General features: G+C 28.3%; 1 protein-coding gene across 3 annotated transcripts; it reads left to right on the top strand.

Moving 5' to 3' along the window:
- The first annotated feature begins 5,725 nt into the window (after window positions 1–5,725).
- On the top strand, window positions 5,726–12,743 carry LOC137820989 (auxin efflux carrier component 2). Of its 3 annotated transcripts, none has more exons than XM_068625367.2 (7): window positions 5,726–6,596; window positions 7,499–7,763; window positions 8,507–8,592; window positions 9,540–9,697; window positions 10,338–10,414; window positions 10,524–10,630; window positions 12,550–12,743. In XM_068625367.2, the coding sequence occupies exons 1-6, from the start codon at window positions 5,819–5,821 to the stop codon at window positions 10,591–10,593; spliced, it is 1,434 nt and encodes a 477-aa protein (XP_068481468.1). In that variant the 5' UTR covers window positions 5,726–5,818; the 3' UTR covers window positions 10,594–10,630; window positions 12,550–12,743. The 3 variants fall into 3 exon arrangements, with proteins under 3 accessions (XP_068481468.1, XP_068481467.1, XP_090152009.1); XM_068625366.2 differs by lacking the exon at window positions 12,550–12,743 and adding an exon at window positions 11,866–12,152; XM_090295883.1 differs by lacking the exons at window positions 10,524–10,630; window positions 12,550–12,743 and having other exon boundaries at window positions 10,338–10,418.
- The last annotated feature ends 97 nt before the right edge of the window (window positions 12,744–12,840 follow it).

Raw genomic sequence — 12,840 nt, forward strand, 5'->3', positions numbered from 1 at the left:
TAATTAGTCTTACTTTTTTTTTTCCTTATTCCACAATAAGGTAGGTATTCCGCAAAAATAATAGTAGATTGAGAATCATAATTAATTAGATGAAGCTATGAATGTCAAGAGTAAATTTTAAAGACTACATTGTCAATCTTAGATTAAGATGGTAGGTTGTTTGGTATGACATAAAATTACTTGTCACAAGTTAGGAGTGTTTGTACTTAAAATTTTTATTAGTGAAATGTTGAAATAGAGCTAGATATTGAAATGAAATATTTTAATTCGAGTAGTACAAAATATTAAAATCATGACTTAAAAAAAATATTTATTTTTAAACTATTGCATAATAAAAGGTAATGACAATTTTGTAAATAATTGAATGTTTTAACGATAGTTTCTACATCAACTTTTGTTAAAAGTGATTTTGAAAGACATACAACGGCGATTTTGAGTTGAACCATTGTAAAAGTTGTTTTGGAGGTTCACATGACGACAATCACTATATCAACATTCATCAAAAGTCTTACTAAATCTGAAACTGCACTACCTCTCACACACTATTTGCACAGAATCGCATGCCATTTTCACAAAATCGATGCACCACTGCATCGCACGCTGCATCACCAAGCCCGTATGCCCCACACAGTTGCTCTTTCGCGCTGCACCACGCGATCCGTATGCGTCGCAGCGAGCGTGCGCACCACTGAACTCGTCCGCGCAGCACAATTGCTCTTCTATGAGCGCCTCCACCATGGGCCTCCTCTGTTGGGTCACTACAAAAAAAATCACTTTTAGCGACTACCAAATTTGGTCGCTAACAGTACTATAATCGGTCGCTAAATGGATCTGCGACCGAAACAATCACCAAATAAAGATGGAAGCGAAAACCCTAGTTGCAAAGCCTTTAGCGACCGAATTTGGTCACCAAAGTTTAGAAACCAAATTAGCAACTGAAATTTCGGTGGCTAAATCGGTCGCAGAAAATTTGGTCACCAAAATTCAAAAACCAAATTAGCGACAAAACTTTTATAAAAAATTGGTGGCTAAATCGGTGGTTGAAATAGAGGTGATAGCGACCACCATTTTCGGTTGCTAATGGATCAAAATAATTAATTAAAAAACACTTTTGGAGACTAATTCAGTGGCTAAATGGAGACCCCTTTAACGACTTATTTGATTTCGATGGCTAAATATTTTTCTTAATTACAGCGATCGATTCTATTTCGGTAGCTAATTTTTTTTTTTGTAAATATAGCCACCAAATCGGTTTCGGTGGCTATTTTTATATGTATTGTTCATACCTATTTAAAATGGTATTTTAACCATTTTATAAAAAAAATTCAAACTTGCTTATAGATACTCAAAATTCAATCAAGCTAAATACGAATGAACTTCAAATACATAGTTTAAGTCAACTAGTAGCTATCAAACTCGTTCAACACCCATTGATCTCACATATAATGTTCCTAAATCAGGTGGGAACATGAACCCCAAACAATTTAAAAATGCAGCCAAGGGGAATTCAGGGGAATAAAAACAAAAAATAATCCTCATATTAAAGTAAACTACCATCCCACCATTGGAGTAGGAACATTGCATCCCATATAAACAAGTAATCACAAGAGTAATGCTACTAGCTCCAAAACATAAAAAGATAAATGTGCCTTTGAGTATCAGGTTAGTCTCAGCTTAACTAAAGCTAGTTATTTTCTTTCCTATTTTGAGTATTGTTTACTCAATTAATTGGATAGATACAACTGAACTAGTAAATTGGACTTCGGTTTTCCTCTTTTTATTGAAGTCATGCACAGACAGAATACACCATCTGTATTTTTGTAAATTTAGGTTGGCCTTAAAGGTGAAGATTTAGGTCCATCAAGTGGAAGCTCTGGACAGTGGAACTCACAATCTGAGTATGGCATGTTGCTATGCCATATCTACAGAGATCACACGAGTGCTTTCAGAAAGGTGGATCACTGATGACAAATATCAAAAATAGTTTTCTGAAACACATAATTGCCTATGTCCTGAACGCATACTTTTTTTTAGTAGGTTGCTCCAAAACTTGTCTTCCAGATAATTTTACCAGCATTTTATTTATCACCAATAATTAAAATGCAATAATTATTTTTAAAAGGTCTTTGCTCAAACACCAAAAAGTTTACAAAACTAACCAGTTAAACCCAAATCAATCACATGCCTAAAAACACTAAAAAGAATCCCCTATCTTCCAAACGTGAAAATTATTCAGTTGCAAACACTAACATAATAGCTCCGTTAGTAGAATCAGTGCAAAACACTATGTTCAACTCACATTGGAACCCCATCAAACATAAACCCTTGTGTGATTGCAATGCTCAGAGACCTTCAAACAATATTACAGAAGAAACAAGAAAAACTAATGCCTACAACGATAACTTGTTTGATCGTTTAACAATAAACCATCTTTCGCAAGCCTAGACAAAAGGATTGAGGTTAAAATTAATGCAAGCAATCAAATACCTCCGTTCACACCTCCTATCGCATCTCCGTTCGCCTCCGTTCTCACCTTCGTTCGTCTCTGCTCACCTCCACTCACACCTCCATTCGCCTCTGTTCGTACCTCCGTTCGCACCATGACCACCACCCGCAACTTCCTCCTCCTCCAACCACCGCCGGCAGCTTCCTTCACACCTTTGTTCACACCACGACCAATAACTCTGTTTTGGGTATTTGGTGCTCTAAAAGCTACCTGCAACTTCCAAATAACTCTGAAGCTTAACAAAAACAAATCCCAATGTTTTATCTAATTACATTATTTATTATTGCCAATGAATAAATAAGTATGCATGTTGTATTAAAATTGTCACGTTCTACCACCTCTTTATAAACAATATTAAAAATATAGCATTTATATAAAATTAAAAAATAAATATTAAATAAGTATTTAAATATCCATGATAGTAAATGTGGATATTTTAATCAATTAATTATTTTTCATACTAATACATTTCATGATTTCTAACTGGCAGAACTTACCTCTGTTAATAATTTTTAATTAAAAAAAAATTAGAAACAAGTGATAAAACTGTTATTTATAAAAAAAAATAAAAATTATTTACAATTTAATTCTGAAAATTTATTTATTTATATAAAATTAAAGTTATTTTAAAGAGATCATTTTATTTAAATTTAATTATGTAGCGTAATTTACTTTTTTTTAAAGGAATTAATTTTATTAATAATAATATTTTTTTTAGAATTTTTATTTGAGCTGATATTTTAAAAAAAATATTTAATAAATTTTATTTAAATTTAAGAAACTACAAATATAATTGACACATATTTTTTAAATAGAAAAAGAAACCAGTAATACAATTAATTATTTTTTAAACGGATGACTACTCATTAATATTCAAAGTGTGATCCTTGTATAGTTTTTTAAAATAAAAATGAATTATTAGTATTATTATTAATAGTAGTAGTAAAATAAACAATTATATTTAGCGACCAAAAGAAATTCGGTGGTTAAAAAATAAACGTATTTGGTGGTTGATTCAGTGGTAAAAATAAACAATTATATTTAGCGATCGAAACAAAATCGGTGGCTAAAACATAAATAAATTTGGTGGCTGATTCGGTGACAAAAGTAAACATTTATATTTAGCGACCAAAAGAAAATCGGTGGCTAAAAAGTAAACATATTTGGTGGCTAATTCGGTGGCAGAAAAAAACAATAAAACTTAGCGACTAAAATAAAATCGGTGGGTAAAAAATAAACATATTCGGTCCCTAATTCGGTCGCAGATATATTTTTCCCAATTTATTCGAAACAGCCACCACTTTAGCGACCAATGGTTTTGTCATTCTCATGTTCGGTCGCGGATTCGGTCGCAAAACTAACTAACATGATTAATAATTCAGTCGGTCGCAGATTTGACACTACGGGTATTTAGTGGCTATTTCGGTTGCAAATTGCTACCACTAATTTTCGGTCGCTAAATTCAGTGACTAAATTGTCATTTCCTTGTAGAGGGTGCAACTGTCGCGACCTTCTTCCTCTGACGACCTTCTTCCTCCTCCTCCGATGTTCAACCTTGTCGTGAGCCCTCCTTCGCGCTCTTGCTTGCCTCTGCACATGTTTCGGTGATTCCTCCTCCACTAGCCTCGGCGAGCCACCATGACCACCGCATCATTATCTCCGAAAACTTTCTTCCTTGTCACGAAAGCTTAAAAACTCACATTTGAGGTTAGTGTTTTATTTACTGTTTAATTTTATAATAAATGTGTTTATGTATGTGTTGATTATGAATATGAAGATTTCCTACCTTCGACAATTTTGATTTAGTTTTATAATGAATTAGATAGTCTTTATACATATTAAACATGTTGATGCTGAGTCTAGAGGATGTCTGACCTTAGACAATTTTGATTTAGTTTTATAATTAATTATATAGTATTTTTATATATTGAATGCATTGATGCTGAGTTTGAGAGTGTTTGACCTTCAACACTTTTGATTTAGTTTTATAATAAATTAGATAGTCTTTATATGTATTAAATGTGTTGATGTTGAGTTCGGGGATGTCCGACCTTCAACAATTTTGATTTATATTTTCTTAGTTTACTAGTTCTATGGATCAGAGTTGGATTAATATGTCACATATGAGTGATGCATACGAGATATGGTGGAAGAATTCATGCAGTTTGCACAACGTAATGTTGTTAGTAATCATAACAGAATAAGAATAAGTTGTCCTTATGTGAATTGTTTGAATGGAAGGATATTGAATGTTTCCAAAATTAGAGAACATCTTTTGGATGATAATTTTTTTAAAAATTATACAACATAGACGTGACATGATAAATTATTACACTTGCCAAATATACACGAAACTTCGGAGTTTATTGATTTCACATTAAACAATGAATTATAGGACATGATTCGAAATGTGAGAACAAAATCTTTTGATAAAGTGATTTAAAAAAATATGTCTAATAAGCAATAAATTATACTTATGTCTATCTAAACAAAAGCTTAATATACTAACTTTGCCACTATTCAAACAAAATCTTATCAAACCAAAAACATTTACATTCGTTAAAAGGAAACTTATATTAAACAATCTCTAACCACACAATTTGAGTTAGTACTAAATGTAAAGTTTGACATGATTTTACACTTAGTTTGTTTATGCATATAATCAAAATTAAACAAAGAATTTATTAAACTTGGATAATTTAATATAATCAAGTTAGGAAACTAAATTCTCATTATGAGGAATATAGTGAAATTGAAGTATATAATTTTGGTGTGTAAATGAAATTAAAATATCATAGACATGTTTCCTTATTTGGAATTTTGAATTGTGCTTATGATTAGTTATTGACTTGAATTTTATAGTTTATTAGAAATGGAAGTCTGAATATTCCTGCGTAATAATGTAAAAGGTTAAGCATTGGTGGTAGTTTAAAATTGAGTTTTGAGTTGATTTTGTTTTGATAAATTAACCGAGCATATGTTCTAGCTTTCGTTTTAAATAATACATTTTATATTTTTATGTTATTTTTTATTAGACCTATTACTTTATAGTTAAAAGTAATAGAGAAAACTTTCTACGTTAAAAAAACATATATTTAACAAATACTTATAATAATATAATAATATTTTGAATTAAAAATAAAATAAAAATAAATAAAATGTTAATTTAAGGTGGAGCAGTGTGAAATATCATTACCCATTCTTTATTCCTCATTCCTGATAAATACCATCATTCTGCAGTCTTTTTTTCTCTGTCATCATTCTGCAATTTTTTTTTCTGTCATTGTTCATCTCTCCTTAACTACTACAACGATGATCAACAGCCAAGATATATACAACACTCTTTCAGCTCTTGTGCCACTGTATGTGCCCATGATTCTGGCCTATGGCTCGGTCCGGTGGTGGAAGATCATCACGCCGGAACAGTGCACTGGCATAAACCGCTTCGTGGCATTTTTCTCAGCTCCTTTCCTTAACTTCTATTTCCTAGCCACCAACAACCCTTACACTATAAACTTGGGATTCATAGCCGCAGACACGCTTCAGAAATTGGTGATTCTCAGTGCTCTTTTTCTATGGTCTGCCTTCATAAAAGGTGGCAGCATCGACTGGACCATCACCCTCTTCTCACTTTCCACGCTGCCCAACACGGTGGTCGTGGGTGTGCCGCTTCTAACGGCCATGTACGGAGACTCAACAACCAGCCTCATGAGTCACATTTTCGTCATGCAGGGTGTGGTCTGGTTCACGCTCATGCTGTTCTTGTACGAATACAGAAGCGCCAGAAACCTTATTTCGAAGCAGTTCCCTCAAAACGGAGGCTCCATCGCCTCCTTCACCGTTGACTCTGACGTTATCTCGCTCAGCGAGAACGAGCCTCTGCAAACTGAAGCCGAAACGGGAGAAAACGGAGAGGTTCATGTGGTGCTGAAGAGCCCTTCCTTCAACAACTCTTGTAACTGTTCATCTTCCAATCGTTCTGCAACAGATATTTTCTCCATTCGAAGATCTATGAGTTTTAACACCACACGTGATCTCCGAGACCAGGGTTCTGAAAGAGGAATGTCCAAGATCTATGAACCAAACCAAGGTTTATTTTCTTCTCAGTATTTATGGTTTCATATTAAAACAGTTAAATAAATTATCTAAAAGTTTTTATAAGTTAACTAATACTTAATTTATGAAAATATTCATTTGTTTTTTTATATCTTAAATGTTTTTGTTATGGAAGAGTTCGTCTCCATATTTCTTAATATTTAATTAAAAAAATCAAGGAAGAAAGCCACTTTTCCTGGTGCAATAAAACATTATAGCAAAATAATTGTGAGTGATTTATATTTTCAATTACTTTTCACAGTGTTGTAATGCAAAAATATTTATTGATTTTATTGATAATCATTTTTTGTTAGAAAATTTATTTAATTTATTTAATATAAAAATTCTATTTTTTCATCAAGACTTTGTATTTTTCTTAATTTAACAAAAAAAATTCATATACAAATAAATATGTTTTTGTGCTTTACATATTAACGTTTTTTTTCCTAAAAATGTGATGAAATTTTTTTTATATCTTCATTTTTTCTTTCTTCTTTATTTATCAAAATGACAAAAAATAGTTCCAAATCTCTTATTCTTAGTAAACTCTAAATTTTGTAGATATATTTGGTATTTAGTTTCTTTTAGTCTTTAGCTTTTGTAAATTTATTACTTTTGTTTGTAGTCTTTGTGAATATATTGTTATTGGTTTCAAGAATGATTTTTAACACTCTTGTCATTTCATATTAACTACTTAAAAAAGAAAAACGAGTTATGAACAAATTATTTTTCTATTACTTTTAATCCTCAATTATGTTAACATAAATGATAAATAGTAAAATCAACATTTTAAAAATTTCAACGACAAAAATCCAAAAACAATTGGAGTAAAAAAGTATAATATTTCGTGGAGAAAAACATATATATTAACTTTTTATAAACTATATGTTATTTTAGATGCAGTGAAAAATGAATTTATTGTGAATCTTAAAGCAATGGGAGACACAGAGGTTGAGAATGTGGATAGAATAAAACATCCTTTAAGCGAGGGCAAAAAAGAGGTGAAAAATGAAGAAGGAGGTGCATACAGTAAAAAGCAGCAAATGCCAGCAACTAGTGTGGTAACAAGGCTTGTTCTAACCATGGTTTGGAGGAATCTAGTTAGAAACCCTAATACCTATGCTTGTGCTACTGGACTCGCATGGTCTCTCATATCATTCAGGTATTTTTAAGACTATTTCTTCCTGCACCTCCATATCTTCTTCTCCCACCTCCATACATAACATGAAAATACATTTTTCTCCTTCTTGTGTCACCTTCATAGAGTAGTTTCCGGATTATGTAATTCGGAAACTCATTTGAAAAAAGACTTCCGGATTACATAATCCAAAAGCTAAATAAGACTTCCAGATTAAATCCAGAAAGTAATCATGTATATGAAAAAAGGCTACCGGATTATATAATCCGGAAGGTAATTACAAATTTAAAAAATGACTTCCAGATTACGTAATCCAAAATATTATAGAGGAGTATTTTCAAAAATTTGAAAAATTATGGAGGTGAGAGAAGAAGGTATAGAGGTGCAGGAAGAAGCAGTCTATTTTTAAAAGTAATTTGTGATACTTTTTATCGACAACAAATTAATTAGAAACAATTTGTGATATGTTTTCTCATTTTTTGTTACTTAATAAAATATCAAAAACAACAATTACCACAAGTTTATAAAAGATAATTTATTATATGGTTCCCTCTTATTGAGTTTTAGAATATTGAATCCGTTTAGGATATGATTCTTAATATGAAATTGGAAGCAAATATAATATTCAATAGTCTTACAATTATTAATTATTTATATAATAGTAAAATAAAATAAAAATATATAAAAAGATAATTGTAAAAATTGTATCACTTTTATATATTATTATTACTTGTCTTGATAAAAATGGTTGTTGTGTTTATTGGCAGGTGGAATATAAAATTTCCGTTGATGATAGATGGTTCCATTCTAATATTGGCAAAAACTGGGACAGGAACGGCCATGTTCAGTATGGGTATAGTCTTAAACATTATTAAATTTATAGATTATTATTAAATTTATGAGTTATATATTTTGACACTTGCTCTTTACCTTTACAAAAATATTAAAAAAAGTTTTAAAAAAATATAAACAAAATGTAATATATTAAAATAATTTTTAAAATGTGTAAAAAAAATATTTTTTAGATTCATTTATGATGGCAGTGTCATGTTCAACTATTCTCATTCTACAGATGCAATATTAAATTATTAGGCCAACATCTGCAAATTCATTTTTTTTTTCTTCCTTACACTAGCATAACCATGAAACAACACGCGGACACAAAAGCATTTAAAATTTTGGAAAAAAAGTTAGTGTAATTTAAAATTCTTAACTATGAGGAAAAGAAAATAGGGTGAATTTAAAATTAAAAAGATAATGTACTTAATTTTTTTTAAGCATGCGATTTAACTATCCATTGTCATAAACCATATATATTAATAACTTTAAAATAATAGTAACTAAAATTTGACACCTTTTAAGATTTACCGCGTATATAAATCTCTTTGTATACTTAGTTTTTAATAATTTTATAATGAGGTTGAAGAGTAAAAATTATTTAACGATTATTGTTAGGTATTTCACATTTTATGAATTAAATTAAAAATTCATTTTTGATAAATAAGTTATTTAGAGTGTATTATATTCATAAGTTTTTAGCTAATAAGATCATTTGTTATTGGACCATTCATTATATAATTTCACACACAAATTAACAATTTTATTTTTAAAAAATTATATTAAAAATCAATAATAAAATTAAATTAAACTTAAAATAAATATTAACAATTTTTTAATATACTAAAAGAAATTACAAAAATATTTTTTTTCTTATCCTATAAAAAAATTAATATTTATAATTTGTTAACATTTGTGATTATTGTTGTTTTGTGTATTGATATATTTAGTGGGTTGGCATAGGTTTATTCATGGCATTACAAACCAAAATCGTAGCTTGTGGAAACACTTGGGCAACAGTATCTATGGTGGCTCGATTCGTGGTTGGTCCAACAGTGATTGCTATAGCCGCCATAGCCATCGGTGTCCGAGGAGATCTTTTACGAATTGCCATTGTTCAAGTAAGCCAAAAATTGGAAAATATTACTTTTGTTTTTTTTTAAGAATATGATACACTCAAATCTTAATATTTTTTTATTCCATTAACTCCTTTGAATTTATTATTTAATTATCAATAACAAGTTCTCACTTATTTTTACACATTTCAATTCCCAATTTTATATATATTAAAAACCATATAATCTATGAGACTCAGACACTTCTTTTAAATGGCGTGTCCATATCAGACACATGTATCGGTGTCGATATTTGTACGACACTCGTAGGATACTTATCGGTGAAGTGTTCAATTTAAAAAATATTTGTTGGATTTCTGAAAATTCTAACACGATTCTAATACAATTTTAAAAATGATAAATATAATAATTTTTTAAAATCTCAAATTTATTGTATAAATTTTTATTATAATTATAAAAATAAGGAACAAATTCTTTTAAATTAGTCATGAAAAACATTTTTATGCTTTCAAAAAAATCTGAAACATACTTGTGCACATAAATATTTATATTTAAATTATACAATTCATAATTATATAATATAGATTTGTATTCCCGTATTTTATATTTTAGAAATTATACGTATCTCTGTATCTGTGTTTGTATCGTGTTTGTGCACAACAAATAACCATTTATAATTTTGCAGGCTGCTCTTCCCCAATCTGTCCTCTCTTTTGTATATGCCAAAGAGTACAATCACCACACAGACATAATAAGCACTGCGTAAGAGCCTATATTTTTAAATTTATAGCTATTTTACAAAACTATTTTGTGCCTTATGAATACAACAAATGAAACATAAATTCTTAAAGAGAATTTTGTAAATTGGCAGGGTTATATTTGGAACGGTGATTTCGTTGCCCGTTACAATATTATACTACGTGCTGCTTGGACTCAATTAACTCCTTTTTTTGGAAGCAACAGAAGAAGAAAATAAAAGTGGGTATATTACAGTAAAAATTTCATACATATCATTTTTACTTAGCATCTCAAGTTTACCATAATGTTGCACTTAAGTGACAATTTTTGACAAAAAATCATGTCCTAGAAATTCACACTAAAAACAATTTCACGAAACGACACATAATTATTTTCTTCAAGTAATTTTCTAACTGTTAAAGTTTTCCTACACATATATGTCAAGATTATGTGTTACCTATGTGATTGTGTCAAGATTATATATATATATATATATATATATATATATTAACATATGTCGTAAGATAATCATTAAATAATTTTTATTTTATTTTTGTTGCATAATGATGTATGAAAGTTTTTATAAAAAAAAATCATTAAATAAAAATTAATTTACAACACTAAAATAATTAATTATTATATTAATTAAATTAGAAATTATTTTATAAATTAAAAAATTATTAGTATCTAATATAGTTTTTATTATTAATAAAAAAATTATAAAGTAATTTTTAAATTAGTATCTAACCATTAGTTACCAAGATTTTAATTACTAACTATCTTATATTATAAATTAGTCTTGATCAATTTTCATAGACTAATTTAGAATATTAAAAATATTAATAGCTGAAACATGAATAGTTAATTTAAATGTTAATTTAAAAATTATTTTATAAACTTTTATTAATAATAGAAACCAGTTTAGATATTAATAATTTTTTAATTTTTAGAATAGTATCTAAATTAGTTAGTAAATAATTATTTTTTTACCTCTTTAAATTTGATTACTTTAATATCAACATATAGGATTTGGATTCACAATTGAGACTCTGTTTAAAAATATTTAATCATTAGACTTATATGTTTTATTCATAATTTTTTTTAACATAAAATAAATATTTTTGCAATTATTTTTTTTATCAATAAAAAATAAATAAAATTAAAAGAAATATTTGAAGAATACTAGCATAGAACTAAATATTTGAGTATTTTTGTCATTATTATATGAAGCAAATATTGCATCTCTATGAGGAACTTTGAAATGTTGGAAAAATGTGAATTTAAGGGGCTAATTGTAACTAAAAGTTTTGCTCCACACACCTAAAATTGAGATTTGCTTTTTTGTATTTTTGTCAACTATATAATAATTTTATGCATTTAATTATGTACTATTGGATAATTTATTTATTTTTCGTTTAATTTATGTGTTTTGTACCTTCTAAGTTCTAATATTTTATTTTATTTTTATCTTATAGTTGCTTGTTAAAGGTTTAGATTCACCGGCAAAAGTAAAATGTTCTTCCTCTACAATAGACACGAGCCACAAAATCATGGATATTCATACTTTCCTGCTTAGTTACTTCTAGGATTTATTTTATCAAACAACAGTTCTTAATTTCATGTTTTTATATTTGGTATAATTGTGTTTTATTAAATATTTAGATTTAGAAGAATTTTGGTGTTATTCGCTTTGAAAGTTATGAATGATATTTTAATTTTAGTTTTCTGTTGTTCCAAATTATTTATAATTTTTTTTATGATTATTAGTTCCCTATTTCATTAAAATAAAATAATAATCAAACAGAAAACCACATAATTATAAATCATTGTGGATAATTGAAAATTTTAATTAAAAATTAAAAAAATGATATTTTAAAAGATTTTACAATTGAAGGTAAAAAACTAGTAAAACAAACATGTTGAATATCTGCACTAGAAGTAACTACAAAAATCAAATGACATTGAGAGTTTGAAGAAGTCCAAATTTATTCAAACTTTAAGGTATCTTGATTGGATTTCTAACTACTAATCTATATAGTCTAATCATATGGTAAAATCTAATCAGACCATTCATTTTTTTTATGATAATAAATATAAAACGTAACTTGTTTAAAATGAATTTACTATCTAAACACTTTAATTTGTTTTTTTTTTTCTAGGTGAAGGATCTATAGCAGTATCACCAAAATCATGACAGATGGTCTTACAGTTTTCATATGTTCTTGGAAGGAATTAAATCTATAATTAAGTGGTATCAATAAAAAAATAGATATAAAGATAATTGTTTTTTTAACTTATTGGAAACTATACCTTCAATGTTTATATATTTAAATTTGGAAAGCTTTTATACGAGAAACTATCAAGAGATTTCATAATTTTAGAAACAATATATTTGAGCAAAATGAATTAACAGCGATTAATGGTTAGATATGAAAATAAAAAATTAATTG

This window comes from Phaseolus vulgaris, chromosome 9 (genome assembly GCF_051622355.1).
Source record: "Phaseolus vulgaris cultivar YP4 chromosome 9, ASM5162235v1, whole genome shotgun sequence".
Lineage (NCBI taxonomy): Eukaryota > Viridiplantae > Streptophyta > Magnoliopsida > Fabales > Fabaceae > Phaseolus > Phaseolus vulgaris.

Coding starts and splice junctions, on each gene's coding strand:
- LOC137820989 (XM_068625367.2), top strand. CDS start 5,819: ATGATCAACAGCCAAGATATATACAACACTCTTTCAGCTCTTGTGCCA. Junction 9,698..10,337: donor TACGAATTGCCATTGTTCAA/GTAAGCCAAAAA, acceptor ATAATTTTGCAG/GCTGCTCTTCCCCAATCTGT. Junction 10,415..10,523: donor ACAGACATAATAAGCACTGC/GTAAGAGCCTAT, acceptor GTAAATTGGCAG/GGTTATATTTGGAACGGTGA.